A 13,425-nucleotide genomic window follows, 5' to 3' on the forward strand; every position below is an offset into this window, starting at 1 on the left:
GACTTGAGATCTAAATCAAATCACATTTTATGTGCCACATGCTTCATAAACAACAGCTGTAGATCTCTATAGCATCTAGACGGTGTATGTCTAACAGTGAAATGCTTACTTACAGGCCCTTCTAAACATTTTAGAAAAAAAGAACACAAGGAATAAATACACAATGTATACGTGCTCCACCAGATCTCATGTCCTGACTTTCAAAACTTTACTTGAAGGGTGCCTACTTCATCACACATTAATAACCCATACATACCACATTCATTAGCAGTTTCATACATGCTTATGTGAATTTGTGCCAACAACCAGTTAACCAAGTTTATATTTTTGTTATGTTGTGCCATTTTTGCCTTGCAGTTGTTGCTTATGCTGGTATGTATGGTTTATAAATGTGTTATGAAGTACATAAGTAGGTGTGTAGGTACCCGTCAAGTTAAGTGTTCCCAAATATTCACTTTTATGGCTTTTAGTCTAGTATCCAGTTTATTAACTTGTAATTAATCTCAACAATTGTCCACATAATGAAGCTTCAGACTAAGCAAATGTTCAGTAAGAACAGGAATACACGGTAACAGCATTGGGTAGAAGACAAAGAAGGCAGCTGAGCACAAAATGATAAATCTGCAAGATCGTTAAATTCCATCTAGCCGTTTCACAGGTGTCATGTTTCAACCCTTGAAGAAGCCGGAAGAAAGAGTGAGAGGAACTTCAACATCTAACACAGCACTGCTGCTTTGAATTCATCATTAGAGCGTTTCAGTATAATGTGGGTATGTAGACTGTGTTTATTGTGGTAACACTATTAACATCATGATTAGGCTATTATATTTGATGCCCTTAATGAGAAATGCAGACAGTCGAGGGACTATGGGAGTAGCCGGCAAAGCAGAGGTATTCAATAATGAATTCATGAGGTTGTATTCACAGAGGCTCAACATGTTTTGCTCATGATACAGTTAGTTCACAGTGTCCTCAATAAGTTGTGACATCTAGTGACTGGTGCGTTGAAAGAGTATATCAGGTGTTTGAGATTTTCTTTAAATGATCACTGATGATCGTTTAATCAGCAACTTTACAAGAAGTACCCTCGCAAAATAGTTATACCAATAAAATGATATGAATTAAACCCTCTTTAGTGAAGTGTGTTGACACTGTCTTACCTCTCCTGGGGGTTTCAATTGTTCTCTTCTATGAGACATATCTATCAAAAAATGCTTCCATTATTCAAATGGCCATTGACCATGTCAGCACTCAGTCCCACAGACCTGCCACAAGTGTAGAATAAAGTTGTCCCTCAGTGCTGGCCTGGAGTCAGTTTTACTTTCTCACAGTTTGAATTCTTCAGCTTCAGATTTGCATAGGGGAAATAAGCGTAGTGGATCCCAGATCTGCACTAGGGGGCAACTTCTACCAGTAATGTGCTAATGTCATTAGTGACACATCAGGTAGCCTTGGACCTGATACAATGCATTCACTTTTTCCCCATTTTATTTAGTTACAGCCTGAATTTAAAATAGATTAATTTGTATGTGTCACTGGCCTACACACACTACCCCATAATGTTAAAGTGCAATTATGTTTTTTGACATTTTTACACATTTATAAAAAATTCAAAGCTGAAATGTCTTGAGTCAATAAGTATTCAACCCCTTTGTTATGGCAAGCATAAATAAAATGCGCTTAACAAGTCACATAATAAGTTGCATGGACTCACAGACATTGAATATCCCTTTGAGCATGGTGAAGTTATTAATTACACTTTGGATGGCGTATCAATACACCCAGTCACTACAAAGATACAGTTGCCAGAGAGGAAGGAAACCGCTCAGGGATTACACCATGAGGCCAATGGTGACTTTAAAACAGTTACAGCGTTTAATGGCTGTGATAGGAGAAAATGAAGGATGGAACAACATTGTAGTTACTCCACAATACTAACCTAATTGACAAAGTGAAAAGAAGGAAGCCTGTACGGAATAAAATATTGCATCCTATTTGCAACAAGGCACTAAAGTAATACTGTAAAAAATGTGGCAAAGCAATAAACTTTTTGTCCTGAATAGAAAGTATTATGTTTGTGGAAAATCCAATACAACACATTACTGAGTACCACTCTCCATATTTTCAAGCATAGTGGTGGCTGCATCACTGGGGAGTTTTTCAGGACAAAAAATAAACGGAATGGAGCTAAGCACACGCAAAATGCTAGAGGAAAAACTGGTTCAGTCTGCTATCCACCAGACACTGGGAGATGACCTTTCAGCAGGACAATAAGCTAAATCACAAGGCCAAATCTACACTGGAGCTGCTTAGCAAGAACACATTGAATGTTCCTTTGCGGTCGATTTACAGTTTTGACTTAAATCTGATTGGAAAGACTTGAAAATGGTTATCTTGCAATGATCAACAACCAATTTGACAGATCTTGAAGAATTTTTAAAAGAATAATGGGCAAATATTGTACAATCCAGCTGTGCAAAGCTATTAGAGACTTACCCAGAAAGACACACAGATGTTATCGCTGCCAAAGGTAATATAACATGCATTGACTCAGGGGTGTAAATACTTATGTAAATGCAATATTTCTGTATAAAATTTTCAATAAATTTGCTAACATTTCTAAAAACATGTTTTCACTTTGTCATGATGGGGTATTGTGTTTAATCCATTTGAATCAATTTTGTATTCAGGCTGTAACACAACAAAATGTGGAATAAATCATGGGGTAGGAATATTTTCTGAAGACAAAGTAGGTGGAAAGTGAAGTCTGCCCGAGCTACCTTGAAACAAGTCTGCCCACAACACAGCAGTTAAAATAAACACAAGCCCATTCAACCGATAGTGCTGATAGACATTGAACCGTCTGACTCTGCTGTGTCAAGACCGACTGGCCACTGGATAAGGTTGTAGGCTACTAAAAGTGGGCCATGGGAGTCTACAGGAAAACCTACTTATCTTACCAATCGATTGCAATTTACAATACAATGGCCAGTGTTGAGTGCCGTCTATCACCCTAAATGAATAAGCACTCAACCTTGAAGCCAGTCAGTGCTTTGACTTTTGCAATAAATGAATATCATGACCGAAAAGGATATATCTATATGTATCTACCTTTAACTACTATCAAGGGGGAAATTATCTAATCTACATTTTCTGCACAACCTTTGTTGGTTGGAAGCAAGTTTACTTCCTTGTCAAATGCCCTTTTCCTTAAAGACTGGGGGCTTTGTTTCATGCAGAGATTAACTGAGAGATATAAAGGCAGGCAGGCCGATATTTGAGACTACTATGTGTGAGCCTGCCTGCTTCTGGCAATGAGAAATATTCACTGTTTTTCAGAGTTTCTAGATCCTTGGCGATCGTCCTGTTGTCATGCAACCAGGATATCAACTTACTGTTGCTTCTACTTGTTTGCCTACTTTGGTTGGTTATGGTAATTATCATGCTTTTTCTACCTGAGGGGGAAATGGGTTTTGAAGCAAACAAATATTCAGCCACACCGACGCCAATAAACAAACACATCATACGTAATGATAGCTAGATGGTGAAGTCAACTTTCCCAACTGTAGGTGGTGGTGCAATAACCGCTTGGGGCAAAGTGACATTCAGGTGTGACTCAAACATCAACACTTTCTCAGGTGGCGCCAAACCTGCATCATCAAGAGGGAGTGGTGTTCTCTTCCTCATACAGGTTTCACAGATCAACTGTCATTGTGGACCCCAGGATGAGTAGCTGATGCTTTTGCAGCGGCTAATGGGGATCATAAAAAATACCACTATTGTGTGTACACTGTGGTTTCGACACAGTATTTCCCTGACTCACACACAGCAAATTGGCCAGTCTTACCTAGTGTTGATTTTTCAACATACATTTTTTGGTGTTAACTCTTTAAGTGTTAAATTAACACTCATTAGTCAAAAAGAACCTCAGTGTTGGTGTTAATAACCCGTGTTAAACCAAAACCACGCCATTATTATCATATTTCCCAGCATGCTCTATTGCAGGTTGTGTTTTAGAATTGTTTGTTTCAATATCTATGTTTTTGCATGTACATTGATTGATTAATTAATGATATGATACTCAAATATAACTAACATAAATGTTTCTAAACTAATCCAATCTGTTACTTGGAAATGGTTTTTCCATTTTAGATGGTTTAGGTAGTCTCATATCTTAGCCTTTTCAACCTGGCAGTCATTCTGAATGTAGGCTGCGGGTGAATAACAATGTTGGATATCCTCACTCTGCCTGGATTCCAATAGGAATTACACATCACTTTGCAAGCCATCATAATGTGACTCGCAGCCCTGAAAACCACGAGTTTCAGGCCACTGTATTAGCCTCATCAAATACTTAATTTAATGTAATTTTAATTATAACATATTCACTTAGGTGAAGGCCACCAGACTGAAAATGGATGAATGCAACAACCATGTCTCTATTACTACCAAATACAGTCATGGGTGGTAGCGCTACACTGAATAAAGAGTTGCAGTTAGTTTCAGAATGGGTGGCAAGGAATAAGTTAGTCCTAAATATTTCCTAAACTAAAAGCATTGTTTTTGGGTCAAATCACTCACTAAACCCTAAACCTCAACTACATCTCGTAATGAATAAGTTGAGGTGACTAAACTGCTTGGAGTAACCCTGGATTGTAAACTGTAATGGTCAAAGCATATTGATACAACAGTAGCTAAGATGGGGAGAAGTATGTTCAAAATTAAACGCTGCTCTGCCTTCTTAACAACACTTTCAACAAGGCAGGTCCTACAGGCCCTAGTTTTGTCGCACCTAGACTACTGTTCAGTAGTGTGGTCAGGGGCCACAAAGAGGGACTTGGGAAAATTGCAGTTGGCTCAGAACAGGGCAGCACGGATGGCCCTTAAAAGTACACAGAGAACTAACATTAATAACATGCATGTCAATCTCTCCTGGCTCAGAGTGGAAGAGAGATTGACTTCATCACTGCTTGTTTTTGTAAGAGGTGTTGACAAGCTGAATGTACCGAGCTGTCGGACACCCATGCATACCCCACAAGACATGCCACCAGAGGTCTCTTCACAGTCCCCAAGTCCAGAACAGACTATGGGAGGCGCACAGTACTACATAGAGCCATGACTACATGGAACTCTATTCCACATCAGGTAACTGATGCAAGCAGTAGAATCAGATTTTTAAAAAACAGGTAAAAATACACCTTATGGAACAACAGGGACTGTGAAGAGACACACACAAAGGTATAGACACACGCATACTGTTGTATGGTGGTATTAAACATTTTGCATTGTAGATATGTAGTGGTGTTATAATGTTATATGATGTACTGTTTTATATTTTGTTTTATATGTAATGTAAGTGTTTTAATAAGTTTGGACCCCAGGAAGAGTAGCTGCTGCCTTGACAGCAGCTAATGGGGATCCCTAATAAATACAAAAATACAAATAAAGGAGATTTTTTTCAAACCCCTGTACTCAGCACCCCCTACTCAAAACATCTTCCCGGGGCTATGGACCAGTATAGACACTGGACCAGTGTTGATTTTAACACCATCAGTGTTGATTTAACACTGGATTATTTTCTGTGCAAGTTAAATTTACAAGCATTTTGTGTTTTATCCCATGTTTTATACCATGTAATATCTCTGTTTTTATGAAGAGGATAAATATAAAGCATTTAGCTAATAGCAACTGGGGGATAACATTACTGAAAATATTGAAAGGTATAAAGCATTATCAGTTCTTTAATGAACATTATTAAACTGTAATAACAAGCCTTTACAGTAGTGGGCTTAGTAATGAGGATCATAGTGTGTGGGTTTTCTATAGGCTATAAATAGGCATGCCTATTGTCAAATCAACAAGTGGCAATTGTCGGCTAATTACAGTTTCCCTTTACTCAAGTGGTGTAGGTTGAACCATATTCTATTGCTTCTATTATTAGCTTTCGCAGGACGTCTTCTTGGAGGAAACATGAAAAAACGAAGGTACGGAAATGCCAGAGTTCTACTTGGAAAAGGTCCAAACCCTGTTTTATCCAGAAGCATTTGACACAGCCTAAATCTATGAGCTAGCGTTACCGACCCACTGTCGGATGAACTCGCTCACATTATTGCAATATAAGGAACGATGTTACAGAAATAAGGCAAATTGCTATTCATTTGTATTCCTTCGAGCGCGTACAAGTCTATTGCCTATAGGCTACATGGCATCAACTTCAGCAAAACACAACAACTTTAAAGTTGTTTCCCATCACTTTCTTTAAATATCATTCTTACTACAGACTTGTTATAACCAACTTGTAACTCAATTATGCGTTTTTATTAGAACAAAGTTTTAATAGCTAACTTACCACCGTGAAAAAATTATCCATCTTCCTTAAATTAATCCACAAAGATCTCTGTATGCAAATCGCGCATCCAAAACATGTGTTTTGATGTACAGGGCAAAGGCATCTTCTTTAGTCCATGATCAGAAATACATCTCTTCCAATAGTTCTCGGTACAGGGAGAAAGGGAATCAATTCTTCTGCCTTTGTTTCATAGATTACATCTCCAGCACAATCACCATATGTCATTTAAAATATTTAAAAAAAAACAGTCCTCCGCTATTGGAGAAAAACGGGACTCAGTATTGAGGGAGATCAAATGCTGTTCGCCTGGACACTTTGTCTGCCGGTCATACACACATTGGTAAATAGTCCAACTTGCTTAAGTAAAGTATTTGTGGCGACTGGCGAGCCAAGTTTGGAGTGACTCCATCCGTAGATACTGTAGCTCCACCCAGCACTGGTTTGAATGGTAAAGTAACTCTCATCCCAGGATTGCCTCTCTTACCCCGCCTGCAGTCCAAAGTAGCCTAACATTTGAAACCTGACTGCGGACTGCCGCTGGAGCTTCTCAAACAGTGTGAAAGAAAACAAGTCTGAAAAAGTAACAGTCTATATCAATTGAGTTTCTATATCAGTAGGCAATAGGCATATGAACAAAACATGTATTCCATCGCGTGTAATCAAATAATGGAGTGTGCAGCTCACAATCATCTTATGAAACTGACATAGGCCTACCCCACTGGGCACACACCGCTTGAATGACCATTGTTTCCACGTGATTTCAATGAAATTATGTTGAATCAACATTGAATTGAAGTATGTGCCCAGTAGGACGTTGTAATATTGTGTAATTGCAGACCACGATTTGGGGCGTTTCTTGATGTGGCCTTTCCTTGATATCAGGAAACGCCCATTGATGCCTGCCATTGGTCAGTCCATTGATATCAGGAAACGCCCATTGGTGCCTGCCATTGGTCAGTTCATTGATAACTGCCAGTGATGAGTTCCTGCAATGTCCCACGCTGTTTATATCAAGGAAGCATTTGTTTTAAAGGAATGCTTTAGATATGATAAGAATTGCATTTCCTCTGGAAAAGTGAGAGGCTAATAACTCTTGTGCCTTTCAGCTATCCTCAGCTAGAAACATCACAATCTTAAAACATGATCCCTACTGTATTATAGTTGTGTCTATATTAGGTTTTGATTGGCCAATGCATGTTAAAGTGAGTTTTTCCCCTCCTCTTTTCTCTGTCAATATTCCTGAATAACATTTGGGATCTCAGCTGAGAATTCCATTCCCTAAATGGTTACCAGATGGCGCCGCCACTGTTCGCTAGTTGTCTTGCAAAAATAGGTTTTCAAATAAGCATTATCCAATACGCAGTTTTTGAAATGACTTCCAAGAAATTCCACAAATTTGTGAACAGTGACTTCAATAACAGAAAGATTAATTATTACCACTTCCTTCCGTTTGAATATTCGAGAAAGGTGTTGTTGATTTAATTAAAAACTGGTAGAGCACGGCGCTTGTAACGCCAAGGTAGTGGGTTCGATCCCCGGGACCACCCATACACAAAAATGTATGCACGCATGACTGTAAGTCGCTTTGGATAAAAGCGTCTGCTAAATGGCATATTATTATTATTATTATTATTATTATTATTATGAAGGAAAACTAACTAATAACATGGGGGCTAACAGGCTAATATTTCATTTTTGTTGAAGGAGAAACAGAAAAAGATAGACAGAATTAGGATCATACAGTCATACATTAAAAGTGAAAAATGCAGCATTAAAAACAATATTTTCTCTGATATCTTTTACAGCAAACAATGAAGGAAAGCTAACTAATAACAAGGGGGCTAACAGGCTAATATTTCATTTTTGTTGAAGGAGAAACAGAAAAAGATAGACAGAATTAGGATCATACAGTCATACATTAAAAGTGAAAAAATGCAGCATGTCCTTATTGGAGATCTATCTGTTCTAGGTACTGAGCTGTGAGGCAAAATTGAAACCTAGCCACTCTCTCATATCTTAGCAACAGTAGCTAGCTAGCTAACGTTACTTCTCGACAACATTGACGCTCAATATAATTTTTTGCTCAGCCACATTCAAAATTGATTTCAAGCCAGATACAATTTTAATAAAGGCTATCTGTTTCGTTAGTTGACATTGTAACGTTAGTTGCTAGCTAGCCAGGCTCCTGGGTGCTCAGCATCGCATTAGTGGGAACCGAGACTGTTCCCAGGGCAGGCCTGGTTCTAGCTAGTTAGATATGTTTGCGTCGCGTCGGGACAATTGTATCATTTTGGCTAACTCTAACCCTTTTCCTAACTTTAACCTAATTCTCCTAACCTGCCACGTTAATTATCTTAACCTGCTGCTTAAGTTCTCCTAACCTGCTACGAAAAGTCACTTCTGCTAGTTGAAACCGGTAAACCTGCCCTGAGAACAATCTTGGTTTCCACTAATGCGATACAACCCCAGGTGCACGTCTCGTCCGAGCAGCCCACCTATAGCACAAGTTGGCTAGCTAACTCGTTGTACCTTGACAACGTTGACCCTCAACATACTTCTTTAGTTCAATTATCTCAGCCATAGTCACAATTAAATTCAAGGCAGATTAACTATCTAACAGGGATGAGCTCAGATTAGCTACAAACGTTAATTTTGTTGCATCAAATCAACCTCCTCACCGTAGCTAGCTAGTTAGCTACGTTAGCTAATCAAACCAATGCTCAAATGACATAAAATAGCATAATGCCACAACTGTTTTATCAAACAGAAGTAGAACGATATAGCTACAGTTGAAGTCGGAAGTTTACATACACCTTAGCCAAATCAAATCAAATCAAATCAAATCAAATTTTATTGGTCACATGCGCCGAATACAACAGGTGCAGACATTACAGTGAAATGCTTACTTACAGCCCTTAACCAACAGTGCATTTATTTTAAACAAAAAAGTAAGAATAAAACAACAACAAAAAAAGTGTTGAGAAAAAAAGAGCAGAAGTAAAATAAAGTGACAGTAGGGAGGCTATATATACAGTAAAATAAAGTGACAGTAGGGAGGCTATATATACAGGGGGGTACCGTTGCATAGTCAATGTGCGGGGGCACCGGCTAGTTGAGGTAGTTGAGGTAATATGTACATGTGGGTAGAATACATTTGTACATGTGGGTAGAATACATTTAAACTTAGTTTTTCACAATTTCTGACATTTAATCCTAGTAAACATTCCCTGTCTTAGGTCAGTTAGAATCACCACTTTATTTTAAGAATGTGAAATGTCAGAATAATAGTAGAGAGAATGATTTATTTCAGCTTTTATTTATTTGATCACATTCCCAGTGGGTCAGAAGTTTACATACACTCAAATAGTATTTGGTAGCATTGCGTTTAAATTGTTTAACTTGGGTCAAATGTTTTGTGTAGCCTTCCACAAGCTTCCCACAATAAATTGGGTCAATTTTGGCCCATTCCTCCTGACAGAGCTGGTGTAACTAAGGTCAGGTTTGTAGGCCTCCTTGCTCGCACACGCTTTTTCAGTTCTGCCCACAAATGTTCTATAGGATTGAGCTCAGGACTTTGTGATGGCCACACCAATACCTTGACTTTGTTGTCCGGAGACACTTGAAACCTCACCTCTTTAAGGAATACCTGGGATAGGATAAAGTAATCCTTCTACCCCCCCTTACCCCACCCCAAAGAGAAAAATAAATAAAAAATAAATAAAAATAAAATAACTAAAAAATAAAAAATAAATAAATAACATATTGTAAAGTGGTTATCCCACTGGCTATAAGGTGAATGCACCAATTTGTAAGTCGCTCTGGATAAGAGTGTCTGCTAAATGACGTAAATGTAAATGTAAATGTTGTCCTTAAGCCATTTTGCCACAACTTTGGAAGTATGCTTGGGGTCATTGTCCATTTGGAAGACCCATTTGCGACCAAGATTTAACTTCCTGACTGATGTCTTGAGATGTTGCTTCAATATATCCACATAATTTTCCTTCCTCATGATGCCATCTATTTTGTGAAGTGCACCAGTCCCTCCTGCAGCAAAGCACCCCGACAGCATGACGCTGCCACCCCCGTGCTTCACAGTTGGGATGGTGTTCTTCGGCTTGCAAGCAACCCCCTTTTTCCTCTAAACATAACGATGGTCATTATGGCCAAACAGTTCTATTTTTGTTTCATCAGACCAGAGGACATTTCTCCAAAAAGTATGATCTTTGTCCCCATTTGCAGTTGCAAACCGTAGTCTGGCTTTTTTATGGCGGTTTTGGAGCAGTGGCTTCTTCCTTGCTGAGCGGCCTTTCAGGTTATGTCGATATAGGACTGGTTTTACTGTGGATATATATACTTTTGTACCTGTTTCCTCCAGCATCTTCACAAGGTCCTTTGCTGTTGTTCTAGGATTGATTTGCACTTTTTGCACCAAAGTACGTTCATCTCCAGGAGATAGAACGCATCTCCTTCCTGAGCGGTATGACGGCTGCGCGGTCTCATGGTGTTTATACTTGCGTACTATTGTTTCTACAGATGAACGTGGTACCTTCAGGCATTTGGAAATTGCTCCCAAAGATGTGGTGGTCTACACATCTTTTTCTGAGGTCTTGGCTGATTTCTTTTGATTTTCCCATGATGTCAAGCAAAAGAGGCGCTGAGTTTGAAGGTAGGTCTTGAAATATATCCACAGGTACACCTCCAACTGACTCAAATGATGTCAATTAGCCTATCAGAAGCTTCTAAAGCCATGACATCATTTTCTGGAATTTTCCAAGCTGTTTAAAGGCACAGTCAACTTAGTGTGTAAACTTCTGACCCACTGGAATTGTGATACAGTGAATTATAAGTGAAATAATCTGTCTGTAAACAATTGTTGGAAGAATTACTTCTGTCATGCACAAAGTAGATGTCCTAACCGACTTGCCAAAACTATAGTTTGTTAACAAGACATTTATGGAGTGGTTGAAAAACAAGTTTTAATGACTCCAACCTAAGTGTATGTAAACTTCCGACTTCAACTGTCTGTCTATTCTTGCCTTGATCGTCGGGATTAGCTACTACTTTGGCCATATCTCCAGTAATATTTTGAGTCTCACCCCAAATAAATGTGTCCAGGCAATGTTGTTCAGCACTAAGATGGCTGTTGACTGATGTTGCAGCATCTTAGCCTGATTTATTCTCACTTTCTGACAATTGTGTAATTCATAAACAACTTAGCTAGCAACTGAAATGCAAGCAGCAGGTGATGAGACCAGTTACAGAAAGTATTACAATACCAAAACATAAAAAACATAATATTTCACCTGGATGGATCAACCTTACCAACATTATTATAATACAGTCATCAGTACTATTCATATTAACCTACTGGACCTCAGCACAAACAAACAAGAATATTAAACTTATTTTCACTCGGTCATTTAGGTTAGTATTGTGGAGTAACTACAATGTTGTTGATCCATCCTCAGTTTTCTCTGATCACAGCCATTAAACAATGTAACTGTTTTAAAGTCACCATTGGCCTCATAGTGAACCCCCTGATCGGTTTCCTTCCTCTCCGTCAACTGAGTTAGGAAGGACGCCTGTATCTTTGTAGTGACTGGGTGTATTGATACACCATCCAGAGTGTAATTAATAACTTCACCATATGGAAATGTCTGCTCTCCCAAAAATTGCAACCAAATAATTGCAGCATTACCGCAAAAATGGAAGAGGAAAGTGGAAGGGGGAAAAAGTAAGGAACTTGTTTGTTGGCCCTGCATTAAAGAACATAATTGGTTAAAGAAAATTGTGATAAATAAAAAAGTGTACCAGTTTCATTTAAGGACCAAAGGATTGACAGCCATCCCATATAGATTGCAAAATAGTTGGGAAGAGATTTTTGACATACCAATTCCATGGCATAGTGTTTATGAACTGATACGCAAAACGACACCGGATTCAAAACTTATAATTTTTCAATTTAAATTATTATACAAAATTCTTGCTCCCAACAGAATGTTATTTATATGGTTGCTTAAATTGCTTAAAAATCATACAATGTGATTTTCTGGATTTTAGATTCCGTCTCTCACAGTTGAAGTGTACCTATGATAAAAATTACAGACCTCTACATGCTTTGTAAGTAGGAAAACCTGCAAAATCGGCAGTGTATCAAATACTTGTTCTCCCCACTGTATATATTTGCGAGACAAAAAACATATGGGGGATTGGAATTGATGTAGACAATTACATTGATGGAAGTTACAATCTATCTGCAATATTAAAGCTGATCTACCCCCCCCACCAAAAAAAAAAGAAGAAAAAAAAGATATTTAATGTATGCTTTTTTTTTTACCCATCTACCAATAGGTGCCCTTCTTTGCGAGGCATTGGGAAACCTCCCTGGTCTTTGTGGTTCAATCTGTGTTTGAAATTCACTGCTCGACTGGTCCCTACCTTACAGATAATTGTATCTGTGGGTTACAGAGATGAGGTAGTCATTCAAAAATCATGTTAAACACTATTATTACACACAGTGAGTCCATGCAACTTATGTGACTTGTTAAGCAAATGTTAACTAAGTTGACTGTGCCTTTAAACAGCTTGGAAAATTCAAAAAAATGGTGTCATGGCTTTAGAAGCTTCTGATAGGCTAATTGACATAATTTGAGTCAATTGGAGTTGTATTTCAAGGACTACCTCCAAACTCAGTGCCTCTTTACTTGACATCATGGGAAAATCAAAAGAAATCAACCAAGACCTCAGAAAAATAATTGGAGACCTCCACAAGTCTGGTTCATCCTTGGGAGCAATTTCCAAATGCCTGAAGGTACCACGTTCATCTGTACAAACAATAGTACGCAAGTATAAACACCATGGGACCACGCAGCCGTCATACCACTCAGGAAGGAGACGCGTTCTGTCTCCTAGAGATTAATGTACTTTGGTGCGAAAACTGCAAATCAATCCCAGAACAACAGCAAATGATCTTGTGAAGATGCTGGAGGAAACAGGTACAAAAGTATCTATAGCCACAGTAAAACGAGTCCTATATCGACATAACCTGAAAGGCCGCTCAGCAAGGAAGAAGCCAC

The 13,425-nt window shown here is 38.6% G+C and overlaps 1 protein-coding gene across 1 annotated transcript in view; it reads right to left on the bottom strand.

Moving 5' to 3' along the window:
* myo10 (myosin X) overlaps positions 1–6,712 on the bottom strand; it is a 326,310-nt gene extending 319,598 nt beyond the window's left edge. The window contains exon 1 of the mRNA XM_045206170.1: positions 6,350–6,712. Within this exon, the coding sequence (XP_045062105.1) occupies positions 6,350–6,370 (21 nt within the window). The 5' untranslated portion in view covers positions 6,371–6,712. The remainder of the gene's footprint in view (positions 1–6,349) is intronic.
* Positions 6,713–13,425: the final 6,713 nt, after the last annotated feature.

Source organism: Coregonus clupeaformis, chromosome 21 (assembly GCF_020615455.1).
Source record: "Coregonus clupeaformis isolate EN_2021a chromosome 21, ASM2061545v1, whole genome shotgun sequence".
Taxonomy (NCBI): Eukaryota; Metazoa; Chordata; class Actinopteri; order Salmoniformes; family Salmonidae; genus Coregonus; species Coregonus clupeaformis.